Here is a 26,099-nt window from a genome sequence, read left to right on the forward strand (position 1 = left end):
TACCTGGAATGGTAAACCCTAGAGACTGAGGAGGGTGACAAAATCCACATCTAAAAACACACCTGACCTTGGACTCAATACTACCTAAGTAGAACCAGGGGTGTAATTAGGAGAGGCAGAGCACCATGGCAGGTTTCTAAATGGGGCCCCCCTTCCCAATTAAAAAAATACACATATTTATATACTCACACATGTGAGTTACAATCACACACATTTATACACTCATATATACACACACATATACAGTTCTTCACTCAAACACACACACAGCTATACACTCTTACACACATTTATACACTAATGCCCAGGGCCACCACTAGGAAGTTTGGGGCCCCTGACTGGCAAATTATTTGGGTCCTCCCACAGAATGATTATGAACCATGTATACACACATACATGCAGTACCATATACTATATATACATACACCCTACAAAAATACTACACACATACTGCATATACATACATACAGCATATAAAATGTGCAGCATAAAATGTATATAATGGTGCACATCCTCTATTCTTTTGTGTGTCAGGTCAGATCCTGGGGCCCCCTGTCACTACTGGACCCATAGCAGATGCTATGGCTGCTAGCCCTGTAGTTACACCCCTGAGTAAGGCCCTGGAACTACAGTCACTGCTAGATATTGTGTTTTACTACACGTCCTCCGTGATTGGTAAATTAAGAAGGCAAGATTTCTGATTCCCAAGAGTGTCTAAAATGAATTAAAAAAACAATAGAAGACTTAGTCGGTAAGCCTGTTAACTCTGTTAGAGACATGGGGCACATGTACATTTGTTTTGGCTTTGTGCTCCTGGCTCTTTTTTTGTAATTTTGCGACTTTTTGAACAAAAGTCACAAACAGCTTTCCTATGCCTGACAACAGAAGGTATGAATTCTGTACGCTTTTTTTTGTGTACGCTCAGCATATACTTTGGGAAAGCTCCTGGCGCATACACTGAGCATACACATTGACATATAGTGGCAGACGGAGGCATATCCAAGGAAAAAGGCATGATGGAAAGATGTAGCAAGCAATGTCTTTTCATCCTGCTCCCTCTTGCTCCATATGTGGTCAGCAGAGGCACTAGACACCTATGGGGACCAGCTTACAATCAGGTGAACACTCTGGGAACACTGCACAGCTGAACCTAATCAACAAAAAGTTGCAAAAAATTAAGAAAAAGCCAAGCCAAAAGAAAGGTATATGCACATCATGATAATCAAGCCTTTTGACCTTTGTAACCATTGAACAGACCTGTTGCCAGGTCTGTTTTTACAATATAAATGCTTTTAAAATTATGCAAATGAACCCGAGGGGCTCCAGGTTTAATTAACAGCTATGGAGCCCGGAGCTTCTTGGGCTCATTTCCATATTTTTTTTTCTGCCAGAAGGGGCACACATCTGCATGTAAGTGTGCCTGGGTTACAATTCTTGATCGTGGTGGTAGATTTCCTTTAATCGAGAAAAAAGCTAAATAACTGGAAGCAATAAGAATATTTGATAATCTGACCAATGAAAAAAACAGACTGTCAGAACCGTTCAGTGTGAATTGGGCCTCTGGAGTCTGGACACACCCGATGACTATGGTCCAGCAGTTAATGAGTTACCTGGTCTTTGCTGGACTGATGCAGCTGATTTCAGCTCCAATCAGCACTAGTCCTATCAGCTTCTTGTCTGTCTCTCCAGCTTTTCTTATAAGGCTGCCAGTGGCTCTATTGCGTGCTGGCTATTGTCTAGTTCTTACCTGGATATCCCAGCTCCCCATATTTCCCTGTGACCTCTTTGTACCTTCTGTTATCGTTGCCGAACCTTTGCCTGACCTTGACTACCGTTTTTTGCCTACTGAATTTGTACTGCGATTCATCTGGTTTTTTGATTCTGGCTTGTCGACTACCCCTTATTGTGTTGTCTGTCTTGTCCAGTTACGTGTGTCACTTACATAGTATAGGGACCGCCACCGAGGTTGTCCGCAGTTGCTAGAACTGTCTTGAGGCAAGCAGGTAGGGACAGTGGGAGGGGGTTCAGCCTCAGGGCTCACTGTCTGGTTGTCTTTCCTTCCCCCCCCCTCGCTGACAGAATAGCCAGCCCGAAAATATACTGTCGCTGTCATGGACAGCAGAACTACGTTGACAAATATTGTGGAACAGATGCAGCAAATCAACACCATGGTGCAGGAACTAGCTGTTCGGCTTCATGAGCAGGAGACGGCCCCACGTCAGTTTACCCTGGCTTCCCCAGCACCACCTGAGCCACCTGTACAACTCCCAGATAAGTTCAGTGGGGATAGAAAGAGATTCTGTGCCTTTCGGGAGGGGTGTAAATTGTTTTTTAGATTGCGCCCCCGCTCTTCTGGGGATGAGGTCCAGAAGGTGGGCATAGTTATGTCTCTACTCCAGGGGTCACCACAGGAATGGGCTTTCTCGTTACCTCCTAGTTCTCCTGAGTTGCAGACGGTGGATGGGTTTTTTCAGGCCCTAGGGCTACTGTATGAAGACCCGGATAGTGCAGCTAATGCTGAACGTCACTTGACAGGTCTGAGGCAGGGTAGGCGTCCTGTGGAGGAATATTGCTCGGAGTTTAGGCAGTGGAGTGGTCCCTCCACTTGGAATGACTCGGCACTCCGATTTCAGTTTCGTGTCGGACTGAATGATCGGTTGAAGGATTTGTTGGTAGCTTATCCCCCTCCTAGTTCACTTGAGGATAGCATGACATTAGCTGTCCGAGTTGACAGACGCTTGAGAGACAGGCTAAAGGAGAGAGGTACATCAGACGCTTTTAGACCTTCACCTATTCGTGTTACCAACCCTAGTCCTTCCCCTCCTGCTATACCCCCATCAGAGGAACCTATGCAAGTGGATTCTACTGATGCCAAGACCAGACGTGCATATCGTGTGTTGAACAACTTATGTTTCTACTGTGGGAAAGCAGGACATCGAGTCCGGCAATGTCCATCCCTTCCTGGACCACCGCCGGAAAACTTCTACGCCTGAGTGACTATCGAGGGGGTCACTCAGGCGAACAGGTAACCTTCACCAATAAGAATAGGTTATTATTGCCTATTTCATTGTCTTTGGGAGGGAGAAACATCTCTGGTTATGCTCAGATTGACTCGGGGTCTTCTGCTAATTTTGTTAACCCTATGTTCTTTTCCGGTCTAGAGGTGTGTCCCCTTCTGCTCCAATCTCCTGTTAATGTCACAGGAGCAGACTCAGCCCCCTTCGCTCAGGGGGATATACGTTACATCACTCCCTGCCTTGAGGTTAAGGTGGGGGCAGTTCATGTGGAACGTATGAAGTTTTTGTGTCTGCATAACCTGTCGTCTGATGTGATCTTAGGTTTGCCTTGGTTGGAGAAACACAATCCTGTTTTTAATTGGGCAAACCGGGAACTGGTGAAATGGGGTACTGAATGTGACTCCCATTGTGAGGTGGTTTCTTTTGCTGAGTGCTCTTCCATGGAAGAGAATATTCCGAGTTTTTTGTCCGATTATGCGGATGTATTTGATGAAAAAACTGTGGACGGATTGCCGCCACACAGATCATACGACTGTGCCATTGAATTAATTCCCGGCGCCAAGTTTCCTCGAGGTCGTATCTTTAACTTGTCTTGTCCGGAAAGGGAAGCTATGCGGGAGTATATTAAGGAAAGTCTCCAGAAGGGTCACATTCGCCCATCTTCATCCCCATTGGGGGCAGGCTTCTTTTTTGTGGGTAAGAAGGATGGGGGATTACGACCCTGTATAGATTATCGACAACTTAACAGAATCACTGTTAAGAATCAACACCCGCTACCCCTGATTCCTGACTTATTTAACCAAATTGTGGGGGCCAAATGGTTTTCCAAGATAGACTTGCGAGGGGCTTACAATTTGATTAGAATCAGAGAGGGTGATGAATGGAAGACCGCTTTTAATACACCTGAGGGTCATTTTGAATATCTAGTGATGCCTTTCGGTCTATGTAATGCCCCGGCGGTCTTTCAACATTTTGTGAATGATATATTTCGTCAGCATGTAGGTCGTTTTCTTGTGGTCTACTTAGATGACATTTTGATTTTTTCTCCCAACTGGGCTTCACACATAAAACATGTTCGTATAGTGATGGAACTGCTTAGACAAAACAGTCTGTTTGCTAAGTTGTCTAAATGTCAGTTTGGTATCCAGGAGGTCTCTTTTTTAGGTTACTACATCACCCCTAATTCCTTCCGTATGGATCCCCTTAAGGTGGTGGCCATCGAGAAGTGGGAACTTCCCAATAATTTGAAGGCCTTACAAAGATTTCTGGGGTTCGCTAATTATTATAGGAAATTTATTAAGGGGTTTTCTGTTATAGCCAAACCACTTACTGATCTCACCAGGAAGGGGGCAGATCTTGTCAACTGGTCTCATGAGGCTATCCGAGCTTTTGACAAGCTCCGTAAGTGTTTTTCAGAGGCCCCAGTATTGACTCAACCTAATTTTGAACGTCCATTTATTGTGGAGGTGGACGCATCAGAGGTAGGGGTAGGAGCGGTGTTGTCCCAGGGATCGGACACTCTTACTAACCTGCGACCTATTGCGTTCTTCTCAAAGAAGTTCTCTCAAACTGAATGTAACTATGATATCGGTAATAGGGAACTATTGGCCATCAAGTTGGCATTTGATGAATGGAGGCATTTCCTTGAAGGTGCCAAACATAAGGTGCTGGTACTCACTGATCATAAGAATCTGGTTTACCTAGACAATGCTAAACGTCTCTCGCCACGTCAAGCCCGATGGGCTTTGTTTTTTACCAGATTCGATTTTGAAGTCACTTACCGACCTGGTCCCCGTAATATCAAGGCTGACGCCTTGTCTCGTAGCTTTGATATAGAAAGTTCCCCCAGGACTCAATCTGATACTGTTTTAAGACCCGGGATAGTAGTGTCTATTTTGCAACCTGACTTGGTGACCCTGATTGCAGAATCTCAGGGTCAAGCACCTCATAACACTCCAGACTCTTTGTTGTATGTACCGCCTAACCTTCGACTCCTAGTTCTTGAAGAGATTCACAGTTCAGTTTTGTCTGGTCATCCAGGTGTGGCAGGTACTAAGTATCTGCTCTCACGCCATTACTGGTGGCCATCTTGGGCTCGAGATGTCAAGGCTTTTGTCGAAGCTTGTGAGGTTTGTGCTAGGTCCAAGGTCCCTCGTAGACCACCCGAGGGTCTGTTACATCCTCTACCGGTTCCTACGAGACCTTGGACGCATCTTTCTATGGATTTTATTACCGACTTGCCACTATCTAAGGGTAAGACAGTCATTTGGGTAGTGGTGGATAGATTTTCTAAGATGTGTCATCTCATCCCACTACGCAAACTGCCTAACGCTCGCACACTCGCCACACTTTTTATTAATCATATTCTACGTCTTCATGGGGTGCCTGAGAATGTTGTTTCCGACAGGGGTGTCCAGTTTGTGGCTAGGTTTTGGAGGGAGTTCTGTGGCAAATTAGGTATCTCTCTGTCCTTCTCGTCTGCATTCCATCCTCAGACCAATGGACAGACAGAGAGGACCAATCAATCGTTAGAGCAATTTCTAAGATGTTTCGTGGCTGATACTCAGAATAAGTGGAAAGACTTCATTTCTCTAGCAGAGTTTGCTATAAACAATCATGAACAACGTTCTATTAAGATGTCACCTTTCTTCTGTAATTATGGTTTTAACCCTAGGTACTCGTCTGTTCATTCTGCAGAATCTATTAATCCCTCAGCCGAGGTCATTTTCTCTAAACTGTGCACACTTTGGGCCCAAGCTCATCAGAACTTGGTAAAAGCCCAAGAGGCTTATCAAAGACATGCTAATAAAAGACGTATATCTGGTCAGCAATATGTACTAGGTGAGAAGGTCTGGCTTTCAGCTAAAAATCTGAAACTTAGGGTGCAGTCAGGGAAACTGGCACCCAAATATATTGGACCTTATACCATTGTGGAAATCATTAATCCGGTAACCTTTAGGTTGAAACTACCCAATGCTCTTCGTATCCATCCCGTGTTTCATAAGTCTCTTCTTAAAAGATATGTGCCATCGGTGTTGCCTTCACCTCCTCCGGCTCCACTCATCGTCCAGGGGGAATTGGAATATGAGGTGGAGAAAATTTTGAATTCCCGCTGGGTACAGGACTCCTTACAGTATCTGGTCCACTGGAAGGGTTTTGGACCGGAGGAGCGCACATGGATCTCTGCTAAAGACATGCATGCGCCCCGTCTGGTCCGGCGATACCATTTACATAATCCTTCTAAGCCTGGTCCAATGATTAAGGGTCCTGAGGCCCCTCATAAGAGGGGGGGTACTGTCAGAACCGTTCAGTGTGAATTGGGCCTCTGGAGTCTGGACACACCCGATGACTATGGTCCAGCAGTTAATGAGTTACCTGGTCTTTGCTGGACTGATGCAGCTGATTTCAGCTCCAATCAGCACTAGTCCTATCAGCTTCTTGTCTGTCTCTCCAGCTTTTCTTATAAGGCTGCCAGTGGCTCTATTGCGTGCTGGCTATTGTCTAGTTCTTACCTGGATATCCCAGCTCCCCATATTTCCCTGTGACCTCTTTGTACCTTCTGTTATCGTTGCCGAACCTTTGCCTGACCTTGACTACCGTTTTTTGCCTACTGAATTTGTACTGCGATTCATCTGGTTTTTTGATTCTGGCTTGTCGACTACCCCTTATTGTGTTGTCTGTCTTGTCCAGTTACGTGTGTCACTTACATAGTATAGGGACCGCCACCGAGGTTGTCCGCAGTTGCTAGAACTGTCTTGAGGCAAGCAGGTAGGGACAGTGGGAGGGGGTTCAGCCTCAGGGCTCACTGTCTGGTTGTCTTTCCTTCCCCCCCCCTCGCTGACACAGACTGATCTAGATGCCCAGAGTGTGGATGCCCAATTAAAAGGGTTGGTCACAAAAAACTCGAGGTGTACAAGTAGATTTGTTCCAACACATTAACTGAAGGGCCAGTTTGCTTCAGAGGCTTGAATATCTGTCTTTCTGGCACTGTGGGTGTATCTGTGGATCTCAGAGGTCTGTCAGTGTGGTTAGAAGATGACCACATACAGATGTCACTTCAGGTCACTAGCAGTCATCTTCAAGATACTCCAACCAAGGAGTCTAACCATAAACTTAATCTCAACTGCATCTTTGTAGGAAATATGTGTCCTTTTTCAACTTCAAGGTTGCATAGGAATGAACTGGTTTCCCAGTGTGTTGTCCTCTAGTCCCGGAAAATGTATTTTTAATGAACCAAAATCGAGTGCACAAAATATCATGTATACTAATAGCATGGAATTTACATGGGTTAAGTACTAAATTGTACAATGTAATGTATCCCAAGAATAGGGAAATATTCTCATGTTCCCTGGTAAAAAGAGTTCGGCTTAAGCCCCCTCCTACACCCCACCCTACATCATATTCACTAATATTATCAGGTACATCTAGAAAAAAAAACCTTTACCAATTAAATATTCTACAACATTAATAATAACCAATGACACCCTCAGCCTAGCATCAACAGATCACAATCACTGACTAATAGGCATAAAGGATGGGCACAGCTAGCAAATAAATTAAAATGGATGCAACCAATGCTTTGTAAATAGGCAAGAAAAAAACAAGAAAAAAAAACAACAGACAAGCAACCAGATAAATCAAGTGTATATCAAACTTAACTTAAGTAAATAAATAAGTGATAATCGACTACATGATTCAGCCATTAAGTAAAAACTTTATTAAATTAGCAGCAAAAGCTTGTTTTTTCCTTTTTTTATTTATACATTCTTTGTGGCTTTTTTTGCGGATTTAATAAAGACTCTCCTTGCATTTTCTGTATTGCATATTTATATACTTGGTGTGTATCATTCTTTAATGCAGACAATCTGATTTTCAGGGCAAGAGGTAATCCAACAACAAGCCATAGGCCAGGGGCAGGCATCAAAACAGGCCAGAGTTAGGGCAGGCAGACAAGGATCAGAGTCAAGTCAATCCAAGGTCTTCATCTAAGCAGAATATGGACACAAAGGCGGTCATTTACTAAGTGCCCGATTCGCGTTTTCCCGCCGTGTTACCCGAATATTTCCGATTTGCGCCGATTTTTTCTGAATTGCCCCGGGTTTTTGGCGCACGCGATCGGATTGTGGCGCATTGGCCGAACGAACACCCGACAGATTCGGAGAAACCGTCGCATTTTTAAAAAAAAAGTGTCATTGGACTTGCACCTACCTTCACCAAATATAGCATTGTGTACTCCGGCAGACTTCGGTGGACTTCAGCGCAGCAGCGACACCTGGTGGACGTCGGAGGAACTGCCTTAGTGAATCGCCAGAAGACCTAAATCCACCGCAGAGAACGAACCGCTGGATCGCGAATGGACCGGGTAAGTAAATCTGCCCCAAAGAGCAGAAACAAAGGCAAGAAACAGAGTCAGGAGTTCAGTCAGAAGCAGTCCTGCACAACTTGGATGTGTAGAACCACAACGTTCAGGGATCTCCCAGCCGTGTAGGGTGCCGTCTATCACTGAAGGTATGCACAGGTTGTCGGGGGACAGATTAAATGTGCATGTACTGATTCTTTAAATAATAAGAACTGACACACAGCCTTGATATAGTACCCAGAATTTCACCGCCAGGAGCACAATGGTGTGCAAGCTGAGAAGCATGGTGAGCTGTAGGAACAGCGCCAGGACGGCAGCTCTGGCAGGTTACACAGTGGCGGCAAGCATTTCAAATGTTCAGATAGACTGTGACTCCTTAATAAAATTATATATATATTGCCCCCTGAATAAATTAGATATACTAACATATACATATACTAAATAAATATATATGGTCCCATATTGGAACAAACACAGCATGGAGTGTGTAAAGGACATCTATCATAAGGACCAAGGATTGGAAACCAAGCCCACTTACATGTTTCTGTCCTTCTTTTAGCGTTTTATGCCCTTGTTCTTTGAAAATTTTAAAATTATACAAATGAACAAATTATTATGCATACTTGTTAAAGCCTTTTTCGGGAAGAACAAGGGCATAGGAAACTAAAAGAAGAGCGGATCCTGCAAGAGGGGGCACACACCAGCAAGTAAGTGTGCTTGGTTTACAAACCTTGATTCTGGTGGTAGATTTCCTTTAAACCTGGATTACATGCATTACATATTTTAAATTATTTATCCTGTAATGTTACTAAATTGCATAACTTGCTCTGGCATTATCATTAATTTAATGCAAAAAATAATTGCCCCCTGCTTTACAGGATCTCAACTGGGCTCCATACAATCATAATTATTATACTGTTCCATATACACATTACAGACTAAATTATTTAGATTGAACTAAATCTCATTAAAGAGGTTCTGCAGCAGCTTTTCGCTTCCGTCAAATAGACTTTAATTCTGTTTAAAAGGCAATAAACACTTGGGTTCTCTTTCACTTCCAGCACAGTTTCAGCATGTGGTTTATATAATGACTGGTTTGTGAATTAAGCTGTTGAAACCGTCGCTCTCAGTATATGCAGTTCTACGCTAAACATAGCAGCAATTACATAAGGTCACAGGACAGTGTGTACATCAAGAACTGTTGTTGTAGCGCACCCTAAAACACTGCCAAATGACAGAGAGGGACATTTAGCTTTAGGATACCACAAACATTTCCATGTCATTTTAAAAGATCTAATTGGGTTTAAGATCATGTCAGTGCACCATCCACTTTCCATCCTGCTATTTTAGATCCTCTTCAATTTATTGCAGGAACATAGAAAGTTATCTCAGTGGGGTAAGGGAAAAAGCAAAGCAGATGCAAATAGCAACCAATAAGACTTCAGTTCTCATTTTTCGAATAAATGTGGTATCTTAAAGAGTTCCTATGGTGAGTTGCTCTATTTGTTCCTTGAAGCACCGTGATGTCCCATTTCACCGTTTTAGAAAAACTGTGCAACGTTTTTAACTGTTAAAAGATTTACATGGCAAACGTTGTGATTTCATAAACAACAATAATGTGGTTATTGCGGACACTATTATCAGCAATACACAGCAGGCCATCTCTATTCTCGTCCATCATATTACATACTATATTTCTTCTGTTGCTGCTGCCATTACTATTCCACGGTCTACTGCTGCTGCTGCCACCATGGCTGACCTGGAGACAACTACTGTTACACAACGGGTCATCTCCTGTCTTGTGCACACTTTGCAGCTGCTATAAGAATTGGAGACAATAGCCTGTACAGAGAAAATAAAAAAAAAACACTTGAAATACCTCCATGGGTCCTGTGGCTACTATGTGTTTACCCATACACAGCATAGTTACTTTGATATATAAGGAAACCTACCACCACGGATCTACCTATTAAGGTAGATCTGGTGGCAGGTTCCTCTAATGTAGAGTAGTAAAGCCCTTTTTAGGGCTAATTCGTTCGAGGCTCAGAACTTTTATACATTTTAATTACCCTAATATGCAAATTTTCTAAAGAGGCTACTGGGGCATGGAGTAGCTGGAGCTGAGGCTACATGGCACGGCTACTCCACTTCCCAGTAGCCTCTTGCGTTTCTGAAGATGTCTACCAATGCATCTTCAGCGTGCAGCTCCTGGTAGCTGCGTGCACTTGTCTGCAAAGCCGGGTTCTGCACATGAGCAGTAGCTACGTCTTCGGAGCCGAGACCGTGCATCTGGTGGCCTGCTCCCTGCGTATGCGCAGAACCTAGCTTTGCAGACGAGTGTGCGCAGCTCCTTGTAGCTGTGCGATGAAGATGCATTGGTAGGCGGAACGCAAGAGGCTACTGGGGTGTGAGGTAGCAGTTCTATGTCTGTCTTTGGAACTCTCTCCTGTCAGATTCATTAAAGTGACTTTGGCCCTTAAATAAATATTCTTATGTTATATATGTGTCTGGGGTTTTTCTTTCAAAAAGACACCAGAAAGGTGCTAAATGCGCCAAAAGTCGCAGCACATACACCAGCAGGGGGCTGGAGTGACTTTGGGACTTTTTTAAAAAGTAAAGAATCTGGCTTTGCATAGCGTTGCACTAGCAGTAGTTCTATGTTTACACCAGTATAGTGAAGTGGCGGGAATAGACCTGTGCGACATTTGAGCAATGAAAAAATGCTATGCGACTTTTATATGACAAAAAAAACCATCAAAACCAATGATAAATCTCCCCAACTGTATCCTAACAATATCCCCCCAACTGTCCTTGCCTACTTGACAACCACCTTAAATGACGGTGCCCAACTGGGTGCCGCTCTCCACACTCAGCAATATGCAGGGGAAAGAAAACAAGTGTCCATCCATTGAAGTTAATATCACAATTGTACATAAACATAAAAATAACTAACCAAGAGAATATTCAGATCCATGCCTATGGTCAAAACTATAAGATAACATAAATGCCAAAATCAGAAAACCAAGGAGCAGTCAGGAAAATCCAAAAAGACGAAACAGCCTCAAATCAGCCCCATGCTCTTCTGTGTTATACCCACTCGATTTGAGGGTAGGTACTGTAACTTTATCATGCCTCATACACAAGAAAACTGGTGTACACGACATGATATCTACCCCCCAATATGTTTATATTTTGAATGGAATGTCCAATTTGAATATTAAATATCCCGCACATGGAGTGTATTTTATATGAGAGACTTTGTGGCCCAGATTTTTTAGAGCCCCTGCTCCAGATTTCTGTTCTGCACGTTCTTATCAGTACAAACTGCTTACACATGTATTCAAGAAGTGTTAGAGACACATTTGTGGCGCATGGGACATATTTGTGGTGCAGCTGCACTTTACTGCAGTGAAATGGACATTCCAATGCTCAGTAGGACTATGCGCTACATTTATCATACAGAGTCCGACAGAAGTGTGCTGCCCCATGTTGAATGTGCGCCAAAAAAAATAGACTACTGAGCCAACTGACCCTTATAAGGGTCCATTACACTTGTTGCCTCTGCAGTGTTATAGTTTGGATCTATATAACATGAAATAGGAACATTTTTAAAAAGTTTTCCACATATTCACTGTTATACATATAAAAACTAACCCCCACAACACACGCACTCTATAGTGCCTAGGCCAGATAACCAGAACAAAACGGCATTGTGGTTGCTTCCTCATGAATATCCCTTCTTGTTTCATAAAAATGTGGTTATTTGTAAATCTTGCACAGGTTTTCATCACACAGGGCCATTGTCACACAGAAATACCTTTGGCCTCACAAAGGGAATTTTTGGAGCCCACACTTCATGCTACTATAAAGAATACTAAACTACTCCTAACTGAAGTGTACAACATGCAAAATAGTTTTACACTTTTATACTCAATTAGCTTTATCAGAGTTTCTGATGCTGGATAAATCTGTAGTATTTTTAAACTGACCCCATATCCTATTAGTTGGTTTAGTTCATGCCAGAAAAACAGCCTCCCTTTGTTGTACCAATCACCAAAGTGTCTATAAACTGTACTGCCAAGCTCACTACATAACTGCAGCACCCAAGCCAAACTCAGTACATTAATGCAGGGTCCCTGCCAAGCTCACTACGTACATACAGGGGCACATTTACTTACCCGTCCTGTTGACGCCGCCGATCCCGATGCTGATCTTGCGATACAATTTGGATTTTAAATTTCGGTTATTCCGAATCAGGTTGTCCGACGTCCACGGCCCCCGATTTGTGTTGCATGCAAGCCGGCGCCATTGCGTCAGTGTGTGCGCCAAAAACTAGGGGCAATTCAGTGCAAAACGGAAACATTTGCGAAACCCAACGGAAATGCGTCCGTCGGACCCTTAGTAAATGTGCCCCACAGTATCAGAACCAAGTTCAATAAATAAATGCAGCAATGTATCTAAGCTTAGTACATTAATGCAGCAACGGCGCCAAGCTCAGTACATAAAGACAGAACAATAACCAAGCTCAGTACTTGAATACAGTACCTGAACCAAGCTCACTATATAAATACAGCACCCAAACTAGACTATGTCAAAGTGTATGTGTGTGTACACAGTGTATATCACTAAATTTTGCAAAGTCGCTCTCTGCAACTCAGGGAGGGTCATTTTAATCAAAATTTTTACCCTGCCCTTTCCAAAAGACACTTATTAACCACCATATACAGTTCTGAATCACCTCTAAATTCTGGATTTACTTCTGTTATTTATCTGTGTATGTATGAATATATTGACAACTGGATGTTATTATCTCTCCTGTTACAGGGTGTGCTTATTATACACGCTGAAAGTTTTTATGGGACTTTCTCTTTCATTTTCATCTTCTATCTGGACACAATGTCAGCTTCTTCCATCCTTGATTCGGCTCTGTAAATTTAGGAACACAAAATTGTTACGTTCACTTCAACATATTTTTCACATTCTTATAAAAACTCTGACACGGTGTCATCATAGTTGTCAAAATACTCACAGGGCACCACTGTAGCAAGAACAGTAAAAGGGGCTCCACTTCCAAAAAACTCACAGGAGTTCCAAAACAGCCAAAAAGTCAGAGGCAATCACAGCAGCCATAAAGTCAAGGTCATCCACTGTAGTCAAAATAGTCACAGGGACCCCAAAGTAGCTAATAAAGTAAAGGGGTTTTTGATGAAGCCTCCACCCTAGGTTGACTGTGGCCCCATGGTCACATGACACCAGTGTTGGGGCCCCTTGGAGAATTCTCCACTCCTCTAGTGGGCCAGTCCAATGCTGCCCTGGGCATAACTGTAGTGAGTATAGATGTAGCAGGCTAGGCTACCTAGGCTGTAATGCTGAAGGAACGTGATAGGTGGGGTGGCTGGGGCTGATTATGTTTTAAAGTACAGGAGCTTCATGTCGGGTTTCTGCTTACAATACAGTGGCAAAGAGTATGGGTCATCTCTCTCCTGGGGTCCTAAACAGACACATGGGCAACCTCTGTTAACCACTGCCTTTCACTGTCATTACATTATACTATACGTTACTATCAGGGTTACTTAAAGGATTAAATTAAATTATCGAGTAAAATGTATTTCATACATAAACTTGGAGCAAATTGCCTGCATCCTGAAGACTATTTGTTTTCTCATTCAGAAAACCTACATTTATCCCAGCTGCCAGTAATTCTAATTGTCTACTCTATAAAATGAGGTTGAGAAGTCAAAGAAGAATCCTCATTCCATCTGTGTTTAAAAATCATAATTCTCAACAATAAAATGACCACAGTGCAAAAGAGATATGAGAGGAGGTTTCCGGGGTGAAACAGAAGGGCACAGCTTCAAGAGACTTCCCAGGAAATTAAGGTTGATAAATTATTGTAACACAGAAAAAGAACATGTTGTGCTTGTTCCAAAACGTCACTCCAAATTCATTAAGATAATTTAACAGTCATAAAACTGCCAAGAAAACCGCTAAGCAAATGTATAGACAGCGGAGTTAATCCAGATGCCTGTTACACGACTCATAAGACAACTCTAAGCGTCTCGGATTATGTGTCAAATTTAGTATGACATTACTGAACAGGTAGGGCCAGGGTCGGCGTTAAGGGGCTGCAAAATAGCTATTTGTCCAGGGCCCCTGTCAAAAAAGGGGCCCCTGCATGTGGACTTTTGTGGGCAGAGGATGTATTGCTCCTTTAATACCCCTTGGTTGAATGCCTGGGTAAAGGGGCTTATCATATATCTCCTGTCTATATATTTATTTTATATCTGTCTAGTTATCTATCTCCTATAATTTGTTATTTCCTAATTATATATCTGTCTGTCTAAACATTTATTTATCTAGCAAAGTTTTAGGTTAGGACTTTAGTTTGAAGGCAATAAACCTTGGAGGCTTAAAGTTGGTGGCTTAGAGCGGTGGTCCCCAACCACCAAACCGTGGAGCACCCAGTCCAGGGCTGCAGCCAAAAGAACTTAAAATAAAGAACTGCATACTCACTTCCAGCACTCCTCTTCGCCCCACAGCTAATGGCCAATTCCGTCATAGTGTGTGCACACTGGCAGCGCACATAGGCGTTCCTCAGGCCGTCTGCCAGGACTCCGCGGGAGAAGAGGAAACTGGAGTCGCTTGGAGAAGAGGAGCATCTGAAGTAAGTATACAGTTGTTTATTTTAAAGGGGTTGTGATGGGGACATTTCTTTAGCGGCCGGGCAGGGAACATTACTTTAGGGGGCTGCCATGGACACATTACTTTGGGGGGCTGCCATTACTTTGGTAGCTGGGCAGGGGACATTACTGTTGGGGCTGTGATGGGAACATTACTATAAGGGCTTGGCAAGGGACATTACTACTGCGGTTTGTGCTGGGGATATTACTATGCGGGCTGTGATGGGGACATTACTACGGGGGCTTGGCAGGGGACATTAATAGGGGACATTATTAGGGGGGTTGGGCTGGGGACATTATTATAAAGGCTTGGCATGGGGCACTACAATTGGGGGCTGTGAGTTTTTGCGGGGTCCCTGCTCTGGACATTTCGTTAATGGGTAACGGCTGCATGTCCCACACTAGGCTTGTACTCAAGTCAATAAGTTTCCCAGTTTATTTTGTGGTAAAATTAGCAGGGGAATCTTAGTCATCACTTTGTCGAAGGCTGAAACCTTTGTAGGCAGAGAAGTCCATCCTGCTGAAATTTATAGATGAGGATGGAGAGGACCACATGGCTGCTCTGTAGAACTGAAAATGTGACAGAACTCAGCTAAGGATGCTAAAGTAGAGTTGGCTCTCAGCTAGTCTGGAGCTTCATGACCTGAGAGACTCTTATGGAGTCCATGATCAATGTGGACAATTTGGAGAAGTTCTATGAAATTGTAAAAAATATGTTCTGAAAACTGTAAAATTAGGAGGATTAAGGCTGGACAGGTAATTAACATGATGCATTCTAGCAGAATGTGGAGCAGGAAATTCTTGAAGGACAGTGCTTAGAGTTCTGCAATCCTCCTGGATGATATCATGGCCATCAAGCATAAATATGATACAGGCTTAAGGTTTCTCCTGGCCTTACACCTTTAGTGAAGCCTGTAAGAAAAAGCATTGATAACAAGTCATTTATAGTTATTTTTCTGTAATTTCAGCATTTGTAGACCTCTACAATTCTGCTAACACAGCAATGATAACGAGTCTTCTGGATGTAAGAAATGTGACTAGGGATCCCAATGTCAGTGGCTGAAGATTCGCCTCTGCTTAGGGTAATGTTTTGCATTCCCTTGCACGTTGGGGTCATTAGGAACCTCCTTACAGTGAATTACTTATGTGGGCAGTAGCACATTGTGATTGCTGCAGACAAGATAGAAGTATTGTAATGCTAGTCTGATAAGCTCATAGCTCCCTATGAATAGAGGACAGAATCTTCTCTTGAGGGTTCCATGACCTATGACAGTGATGGCGAACCTATGGCACTGGTGCCAGAGGTGGCACTCAGAGCCCTTTCTGTGGGCACTCAGGCCATCAGTCCAGGACTGAGTTCACCAAACAGGAACAAATCCATTAAATCTTCCTGCAGTCCTAGGTAACTTATGAGATGCTGCGCACAGCACTATTTTACAGCGACACTTCATTGACTGTTTGGAACTGCTTGAGAAGTGAGAATGGGTTGATAGAACTGCATTATCTTTGGAGGTCCTCATGCTGGACCCACCATTCTTTCTAAACAGAGAGACCCTGGAGAGAAGGTACAATGAGAGTCTTAATTTGCTCACCTTGATTCAATTGTATTGGTGGCCTCAGGCGGCTGATACAATAAAAGAAGTGGAAGACTATACCACGCTGCAGGACTGATACTCCCCCTCCCTACATCCCAAATCCCCCTCACTCCTCCCTCATCTTTACATCCTTTATTCCTTTAGTTTATATTTGTTCTCCTCTTTTCTATACAATTTGGAAAAATAGATACTTTTGTTAGTTGCATACGTTTATTATGATGAAGATACCGTTAGATGTGGAAGAACCGTTAGCAATAAGTTACTGTTTAAAATGGCAAATTGGAACATCAGGGTAAATAAGCGGGTTTTGGTTGTAGTTTGGGCACTCGGTCTCTAAAAGGTTCGCCATCACTGACCTATGAAATCAATTGTCTTCTACATGTGATCCCAGCCTCAGGAAAATACATCCCTCAGGCTAATGTGTGAGGATGAAGAATCAGGCTTTTTTTATATGAATGCTTAGGACTTGTTCCATCACTTTAAATATGAGCTTTGATCATTGAACTACATCTATGGTAACAGGCATTTGCCCAATGCTCTGGTCACTCACTAACTTTTGTTAGCTGAAATTAGGGAACATTTTTCGAGAAATTCATTCTCATCTTTCATTATTCTTAGGACTCATCTGATACATGTCATCTCCAACCCTGAGGAAGCTACTTCATAGTTGTTCTTTTCATAAAGAGTTCATAGTTGTTCAATGTGTCTGGAATAATTTGAAGTTGAAGATTCAGAAGTTCCATGGAAATAACCAGTCATCTAAGGCATCCTTTAATGTACCCTGTAGATGTGACTGGCAAAGCAGAGCACCAGTCTGAAGTGGTATGCCGACGTTCTCTCGGTGTGGAGGTGGGATGGAAATATGAGGATCTGATAGGACAATTGATGCGGTGCAGTGATACCTCTGAGGCAGAGATATACAGTGAGCAGATTGCTCATCAGGATCTGACTGGTGGGAAGGTTACCGATTTTTGAGGACACTAGACGTCTGAGAAAGACTTTGTGAATCTGAAGAGAAGTTACTCAGACTTCTTGTTTTATTGTTGGTACTGTACCTGCCCTGGTCTAATAACTCTCCCAGTTTTGTGTTAAGTGGCTTTTTCCCTACTCATGAAAGGTGCTGTCTGTGTACTAAGTGGAAGTGAAGGAACAACAAACTGTTTCTGTTCTGTTCCTGGATTTTTGAATTTTCATTTCTTGAAAATGACAGGGCCTGTAGCCAGGGTCTAGTCTAACTGCGGAATAAATACTTAAGACTGGCAAAAAATGGTGAAAGTAATAGCCCACTAACCCTTTTGCTGGAGTGTCCTTGTTCGTTTATAGAGCTCTTCTCGCCACCTCCAAAGCAACCATGGCTTCAAAGAGAAATTTTGACACATTTCATGGCCAGTAGTGGCAAAGACTGTAGAATTTCATCCCTTGGTTAGACATTGGGGCTCATTTACTAAGTGTTGCACTGCTCACTTTCTTTGGACTGTGCACCTTTTTCGGGGATTACACAACTTGCACAGGTATTTAAGCAGTGAGTGCGCTGGGATTTTGGCACACATGATCCTTTTTTGGTCCTTCCATGCAGTACAAATTAGGGAGCGTGTCATCGGGCGGTCTGACTGGTTCAGACCAATTTTACTTTCAAAATGTGTTGCAAGCCCAAGCACTTAGATCTATCACTAAAAAGATGGTGAACTTTGTCAGAAATTAGTGGGAAAGCGACACATGCAGGATATTGGGCGCACAATCTTAGTGAATCGCCGCACAGTGCATTATTGTCAGACAAAGCACTTTCAGGAACTCCAGCAGCACTATAAGTAAATGTGCCCCATTATACCAAAGCGTTCAGCAAGGTAAAAATTAGACCTGCGCATTCAGGAAGGTGGAATTTCCAGCAGGTAGACATGAGACTTGAGCATTCAGCAGGTAGACATAAGACTTGAGCATTCAGCTTACCTTGTCTCGCAGAGTTCAGAGGTTATCTGGCAGCTGAGACCTGCTGTGAGGTTGCATCATATGATGCATTATATGATGTTCAGTCCAGTCAGGTGGTCACAATCATCTATATGATTCTCCAGTCCTCCACTGGGCCAGTCTGACACTGGGTATATATTTGCCTAGAGAGTCTACGTAAATCCCTTAGTATTTTAATTATGTTGAGGTCTGGTATGGGATGAGAATTTTTTGCATTGCTATAGATAAGTGGAAGAGCAAAGTGCTAAAAATGTCTCTAAAACAAACATTGCAGTTGTAAGGGGAAGTCATCATGGCAGTCAGGGCTACATGGAGAGGAAAAGGAAATAAAATAAACAGTCAGAGAATATGTAGCATGTGAGTCACTGGATTTATAGAGAACTATTTCCCTCTTCTGAAGGGGCTCTTATAGTATAAACATGTATTCAACAAGGCCTAAATGGCAGTAAAAAGCAAGTACCTTTACATTTGTGTGATAATGTCTGTGATCATGTCTGTAATGCCTCATAATGATTGGATACTGTTTGAAAAGGGAAATTATATCATCCAGATGTCAAAGGTAGCACCAAAAGTCTATGCCTCCTATTTTAAAGAGTTATCCACTTTCGGAGGAACAAGACAGCAAGAGAATGTCTTTTTAACTGCTCACCTATCTGTCCAATAGATAAGGATTCTTAATTATTACCCCTCTTCCTCCCACTATTGCCCCATAGGGAGTGGCTTGTTGGCATCTGGGCATATATACCTAACTGTGCTCTAACCTGAAGGTGAATGGAGGTGAGACTAAGGTGCTTTTTCTGAGCATCTACTTCAAAGAGAATTCTTCCTGCCTGATATAATAGCGGAGCCGTCTCCTCATTATTATGAGAAGGATGTTATGTCTCTGGAGCTATCAGCAGCAGAAGTGTGGAGACTTGTAGCGGCAAAGAAAGTTCATTTCAATGGCTTAGACTGAATGAACGTTGCCAAGTCTCAGTGCTCAGGAATTCATGATATGTGAAGTCCATAAGCACTGCAGTTATACGCTGCTGAAACATACAGTTTGAGGGACCCCAGCAGACCAAACATAGCTGGTGCACATACCCGGCCTGAAGACTGAAACGTATTGCATTCTACATAACGAGCGCTACATAGAACTAGCAAAAGAAGACAGGGGATGGGGGAAGTACTAGAAGATTTCTGTATATATGTGGGATTTATAGCTAATATCATCAAAGACTAATAGGGGAAAATTGGTTCCTAGATTAGGAATTTCATTGCAACTACTGAGGCAAAGTTCACACGAGGGCAATTAGAATGAATGCATAAAAATGAAGAACACAAACTGTAAAAGATATAACTGGTAATGTAGTTAAAAGAAATGGTATATAAAAATTGTCAATGTGCACATCATGTTGATGGAGAAAGACGCCTGCTCAATGACTGTGGCTGGCACTATCATAGGGGCACAGGCACTGTTAAGGTGTAATTGTTCATGTCACTATTATAGAAATACTTAAGCTGAAAATAGTATAGGGCCACATGGCCTGGAACTCTTACACATATACATTGGTTAACGCTACAATAGTAACAGCATTTCTGTAATGTTAATGTGGCCTTATATTAAATAATTAACCACATTTTCCTGATTATTTCCTGATCTATTTAAAAGTTGTATTCCAGTGTGTGACCCTTAAACAGGTCTGACACCAGAAACCTCCATGGATCACCTGTTCTGGGATGCAAGTTAACAAAGCCACTGCTATACAATGGAGGTCTGACAGCAGAATGAGTCTGAGTGTTGGACCCCCACTGATAAGATACTGAAGACTTTTCCTAAGGACCCCAATCACACAAGGAATCAATAGCTCCAATCTCTGTCCATGGTGCTGACAGGATTACACCTACAGCTATGCAGTGGTGGTCAATGATTTTTTGAACAGCATTGCTCCTCATTAATAACCTTATGTCATTGCTGTAGTGCAGTATTACTTCTAGATTTAGAGTTCATAAACTAACTTCATATTTGTTATTGATAGAGAAAAATATGTATAATAAAGGTTTGCCTCTTAACTCCCAAATTCCTATATTCCTCAGTTCGAATGTTTTTGAGCCAAACTCGATCAAGAACTCCAATATCTCTCTAATATAGCTGAATTGGGAAATGTTATATATTAATGATATAAAATATCGCTACCTAAAGGTACTACTTACCTGCTACTTCTTTTCACCAGTCTCTGTTGTTAAGTGACTTCAGCTTAACTGCATTGTCTATAGGAGACTGAAATAGTCTGACATTCGCCTCTTGTCTCATGAGATGTTCCCATCATCTCTCCCATAAGATTTAAACTGCTGATCTTTATACTACTGTGTATAAAGACAACCTCAGCACAAGACCAGTTTATGGAAATTCCCATTACAGCAAGGACATAATGATTATAACCTATCAGCAACAAAATCACCAGAATGGCACAGAAGATTATCAGTTCCTGCAGCATATAGTGTTAAATGCCATTCTAGCTGCATAAGGCTGCTGGCACACTACTATCTCACATAATTGTGCCCAGTCCAGCAGCTTGATAGTACTTTGATAATGGAGCCAGCATACTCCTATCATATTCTGCTGAGCAATCACTCTTTATGCTCAGGTTCCAGGTCTCACTTTCTTCAGGTCAATAAACTCTACACGTGGAGCACAGCTGGCCAGTTGGTGACGGAAGATTTCCCATGGAGCCATTCCTTATGAAGGGAGCAATGCTGGTGCAAGAGAAAAGGGGATAGCTTAAAGGTAAATTAGGCAAGGATCTTTGCACGGGCTATGGCTCATGTGATGGGAACAGTGGCTAACATAGCTAACATTATTACATTATTTATTCTGTACTGATCCTGGGATACATCATGTATTAGCTACACATCTACACTCACTATTCTCCTGGTGGAGTTACTGTGTACATTCATAACATTACTTATCCTGGACAGATCCTGAGTTACATACTGGGACACATTTAGTAAGGGCTTTGCGCCAGTTTTCTGATGGACTTTGCACATTCTTTTAGGTGTAAACTAAAACTGAAGGTACTTAATAAGTGTCCGCGCCACTATTGTGTCGCATGTGACCCTTTTGTGACGCAGCTGCACTAGCCACCATGCAATACAAATTAGGGGGCGTTCCGGCGCTCAGTCGGACCAAGCGCCTGATTTAACATGCAAAGTCTGTCGCACGCCCTATGTTAAAGGTGGACCACAAAAAAGTTGGTAAACTCTGTCGGGCCAGTGCAGGGAAACCTCAGATTCATGATTTCTGGCGCACGTTCTTAATGAATCTGTCGCACCGATCATTATACACTTTTAGTGAAGTTTCCCACATTATTAGTAAATGTGCCCCAATGTGTTATACTCCAGAGCTGCAATAATCTGCTGGTGAAGAAACTGTGTTGATAAATGAAATTTCTTATACCCTACTGACCCTGAATTACATCATTACATTATATTCATGCATCATTGGGGCAGATTTACTTACCTGGTCCTGTCGCGATCCCGCGGTGCATTGTCTGACGAAGACAAGGGCTTGATCTTGCGACACAATTTCGTTTTTAAATTCCGTGGTTTGTCCGAATCCGTCGGGACGTCCAATGGCACGCCCCTCCCCCCCCCCCCCCCGATTTCTGTCGCATTCAAGCTGGCGCCGATGCACCACAATCTGATGGCGTGCGCCAAAAACACGGGGCAATTCGGCGCAAAAAGAAAATATTCGGGACTGCGGACCCTTAGTAAATGAGCCCCATTGTCTACATACATGATGTTACTTATGCTGTTGTGATCTTATATTGCAGTATTTTGCTGGTGGAGTCACCGTGCACAATCCCTATCCAACATCTGTATAAGGTCCCAGCTACCATGATCTGTCTATAATACTAGTGTATTCTTAGCCCTCTAAATCTCCAGGACCCAGTGGCGACATCTAACTCTGCACCCTATAAGCCACTGATGGGTGCCGTAGTATAGTTCTGTACATACACAAGTTAATAAACATAGTAGATGCCAAAGCTCAGCATAAGTTCAGTTTTGCCTCCCCCTCCTATGACTATAGACCTCTTTAAAAGAGAAAACAGTTATGAATTACTTCAGCTAACAAGAAATACTGTATCAATGACCCTGATAAATGGATCTTTGCCAGAAATGAATAAACAAAGTCAGAAACATCATTTTATGTATAAGAGAGAACATAAATCCTGCCTGTGCTCCTGGGTGGGGTGCTGGGAGAATCACTCGAGCACTTTGCGGAGTGGCTGAGGGCTCCATTGAAGATCAGACAACAGCTACCTCTAGTGGCCGTTAGTGGCACTGCAGCCTGGGCTGTCTCTGCCTGCAACAGGTTGTATGTGACAGATCGCTGGGAGCTCACCGTGAGTGTGGATCACCTGCACATAACCCAGACTAATCCCTTATCGATTCCTCCACAACATATTACTGGCTTCCCAAGGGGACCCGCACAAGGTCAGCCGATAAAAGGGGCCACGGCAGAGGGGTTTGGTAATATTTAGCAAATAGAAGCAGCAGGGGATGAGATAAGAACTGGTCCTGTACAAGCTTCACTAGGAACCCAAATTCTATGATCGGGTATTATATAAAGTCAGTGCCCATTATTACTCTGCACCCCTCCAAAAGCTGGGATACAGATGGGAGTCAGGGCACCTTACTATGAGAGTGCATGCCATGCTGAGATCTGTAGTGCCACAGCATGCAGTGGGCATCGCCTTCCAGGGCTGCTGCAAGGGTTAACGCAGTGTAAAAGCAGCAAGAACGATCCGAGGGCGCTTTAACCCCTGCGCTGCCGGGCTGGGGCGCAGGATGGATGCGGGTGGCTTTTGCGCACGGAGAAAAGTTAGTGTGGGGTGCCCTGCTGTGGCAGGATGGTACCCAGCAGATGTGCTGGCATCCTCTGACAGGTCATTGGAGTGGAGGGTAGGTAATCCCCAGGCTCAAGTACAGAGAGGCGGTTCTGTCCGGAGGTGGAGTCATCTTTTTCATTTAAATGTGTGGCTATAAAATGGGGAATAAGAGAAGAGGGATCTCAGAAGAGCCCGGGAGCCCCTGGAGCATGCACAGTGGGGTCGCCATGCTGCACTGCCCCGGAGCCCACCACACCTGCAAACTTGTCAAACAGGTGGCCGCCTGCTGCCTGCTGCTGCCGCGCTTCCTGCTCACAGCCCTCATGCTGTGGCTCCTGGACTTCCAGTGCATCAGAAGGAGGGTCCTAGTCACTGTGAAGGAGGAGAGCCCTGAGAGAGATGACCCCCCTCTGTGCGTCTCTGACTCCAACCGCATGTGCACTCTGGAGTCCCTCAAGGCTGTGTGGCATGGCCAAAAACTCGACTACTTCAAGTCTGCCCACCTGGGCTGCTCTGCCCCCAACACTGAGGTGGTCATGCTGGAGGGGCAGAGGCTGTGCCGGATCCTGGACTTCTCCCAAGGACATAGACCCCTGGTTGTGAATTTTGGCAGTTGCACCTGACCCCCCTTCATGGCTCGCCTGCAGGCGTATCACAGGCTGGCATCCCAGCACATTGACATTGCAGATTTCTTGCTGGTGTACATAGAGGAAGCCCATCCTTCAGACGGCTGGGTGAGCACAGATGCCTCCTATCAGATCCCAAAGCATCAGAGCCTACAGGACAGGGTGAGAGCTGCCCAGCTCATGCTCCAAGGGGTGCCAGGCTGCAGGGTGGTGGTCGACACCATGTCCAATGCTTCCAATGCCGCCTATGGTGCCTACTTCGAGAGACTCTACATCATCGTGGATGGCAAGGTGGTCTACCAGGGGGGCAGAGGACCAGAGGGTTACAAGATCTCTGATCTGAGGAGCTGGCTGGACCAATACCACACTCACACGCAGAACAAGGGCACTCTGGTCATACAGATATAAAGTGGCATCACAAAGTATTGTTTTTTTGTTTCCCAGTACTGTACAAATCCCAGGCAGCCCAGCAGTATTATCACAGAGGAGGACGTGCGCTTAACCCCACGTGTGCCATGCTCCAGGAGCAGAGGGGTTAAGCCCAGACCACCCAAGTTGAATTGGAAGCTGCAGAAATAAGCTACAATGATGATGATCATGTATGTCCTTTTTCTATTGTATGTGTGAATGGGTGTCAGAGTGTGTGTCTTTACTGTGAAGAGCTGGATCTGGCCGGTGTTTAAGAGTGAAGATCGGTTTTTAAATGGTCGCCCGACCGGAAAATCGCGTCTGATGTTAAATAAATACCGGCAGTCTCCAGCCTTTAGGTGATACAGTAAAAAAATAATAATATTGGTTTATTTATGTGACTTTTGTAACTTTTATATAAAGGATTTTTTACGATTAAAATGAGATGATATAAATAAAGTTTAAAGAAAAGCAAAAGAAATGTGATGATTTGTGCGCAATACAACTTGTAGGCTCATTCATTGACGTGTCCGGCAGGGGGCGCGCCCAGTGACAGCTCACACAGAAGGCGATGCTTTCTGTATGTGGGGTCTGCAGCGCTGCCAAGTAACATTGGCTAATCGCTTACTACGGGGAGACACTAAGGGTAGAGCTCACATGAATGAAGCTAAAATATTTGCTACATATCTGCCGTGTGTGAATTCTTCCTTAGAAGCTCAATATAGCTATAATATTTACATGTATTTCACATATATATATATATATATATATATATATATATATAATATTACTGCACTTGAAGCAATTGTAAGCTGTCACATTCAATTTAGATTAAATCCTATAATGCAATATACATTTATAAGCCGATGGTCCATTTCAGGTGTGCTGCATTTCTGCATTGGAGCAGCATCTTAAGGTGTAACACCTGATAGAACTGATCCCATAAAAAAAAACTTTGGGATGTGTTTTGACATCTATTTCCTGCTTAAAGTAAACTAAAGCCATGAACAAACATATGTGAACACATTCCACCTGTAGATCCACTGTCCTGTCCTCTAATAAGTTATCATACAGCTGGTCACAGCATCACAAGCACCTGTATACAGGTAACCACACATTTCAATCAATGGTGGGGGTGGTTACTGCAAAAGGACATACCTGTACATCCAAATCTAAGCACCCTGGTAAGTGGTAACACCAATCCACCAATTAACACTTTAGATGCCATTGTCAGTGTTAATGTGATGTGGGGCATTTTTTTTTTTGGGGGGGGCACACAAAACATTTAAAAACAATATATAGTTTAACTTAGTTTTTAAATGATAATTTCAGGTATTTAGTACTCCAATAAGAAAGACACATTGAGGCAATAGTTTTATAAATGTTGCTATATGGCTCATGTATACATAAAGCTTCATGATAACATTTCTTCCCACAGTGCACTGCTTTGGCTACTATGTCCCAGCATGTTTGTAGTTATTGTGATAATGCAATAGCATAAAACATTTGTATCTTTTTTTAATTTCATGCCATCATCATAGGTCGGGATATTACCCCAAATCTTATCAGGAAGCAAGA

General features: G+C 43.3%; 1 protein-coding gene across 1 annotated transcript; it reads left to right on the forward strand.

The window, feature by feature from the left end:
* The first annotated feature begins 23,296 nt into the window (after nt 1-23,296).
* DIO3 (iodothyronine deiodinase 3) lies at nt 23,297-25,005 on the forward strand. The gene has a single exon (XM_072116194.1). The coding sequence runs from the start codon at nt 23,631-23,633 to the stop codon at nt 24,519-24,521; it is 891 nt and encodes a 296-aa protein (XP_071972295.1). The 5' UTR covers nt 23,297-23,630; the 3' UTR covers nt 24,522-25,005.
* The last annotated feature ends 1,094 nt before the right edge of the window (nt 25,006-26,099 follow it).

The sequence above is a fragment of the Engystomops pustulosus genome, chromosome 7 (genome assembly GCF_040894005.1).
Source record: "Engystomops pustulosus chromosome 7, aEngPut4.maternal, whole genome shotgun sequence".
In the NCBI taxonomy this organism is placed as follows: domain Eukaryota; kingdom Metazoa; phylum Chordata; class Amphibia; order Anura; family Leptodactylidae; genus Engystomops; species Engystomops pustulosus.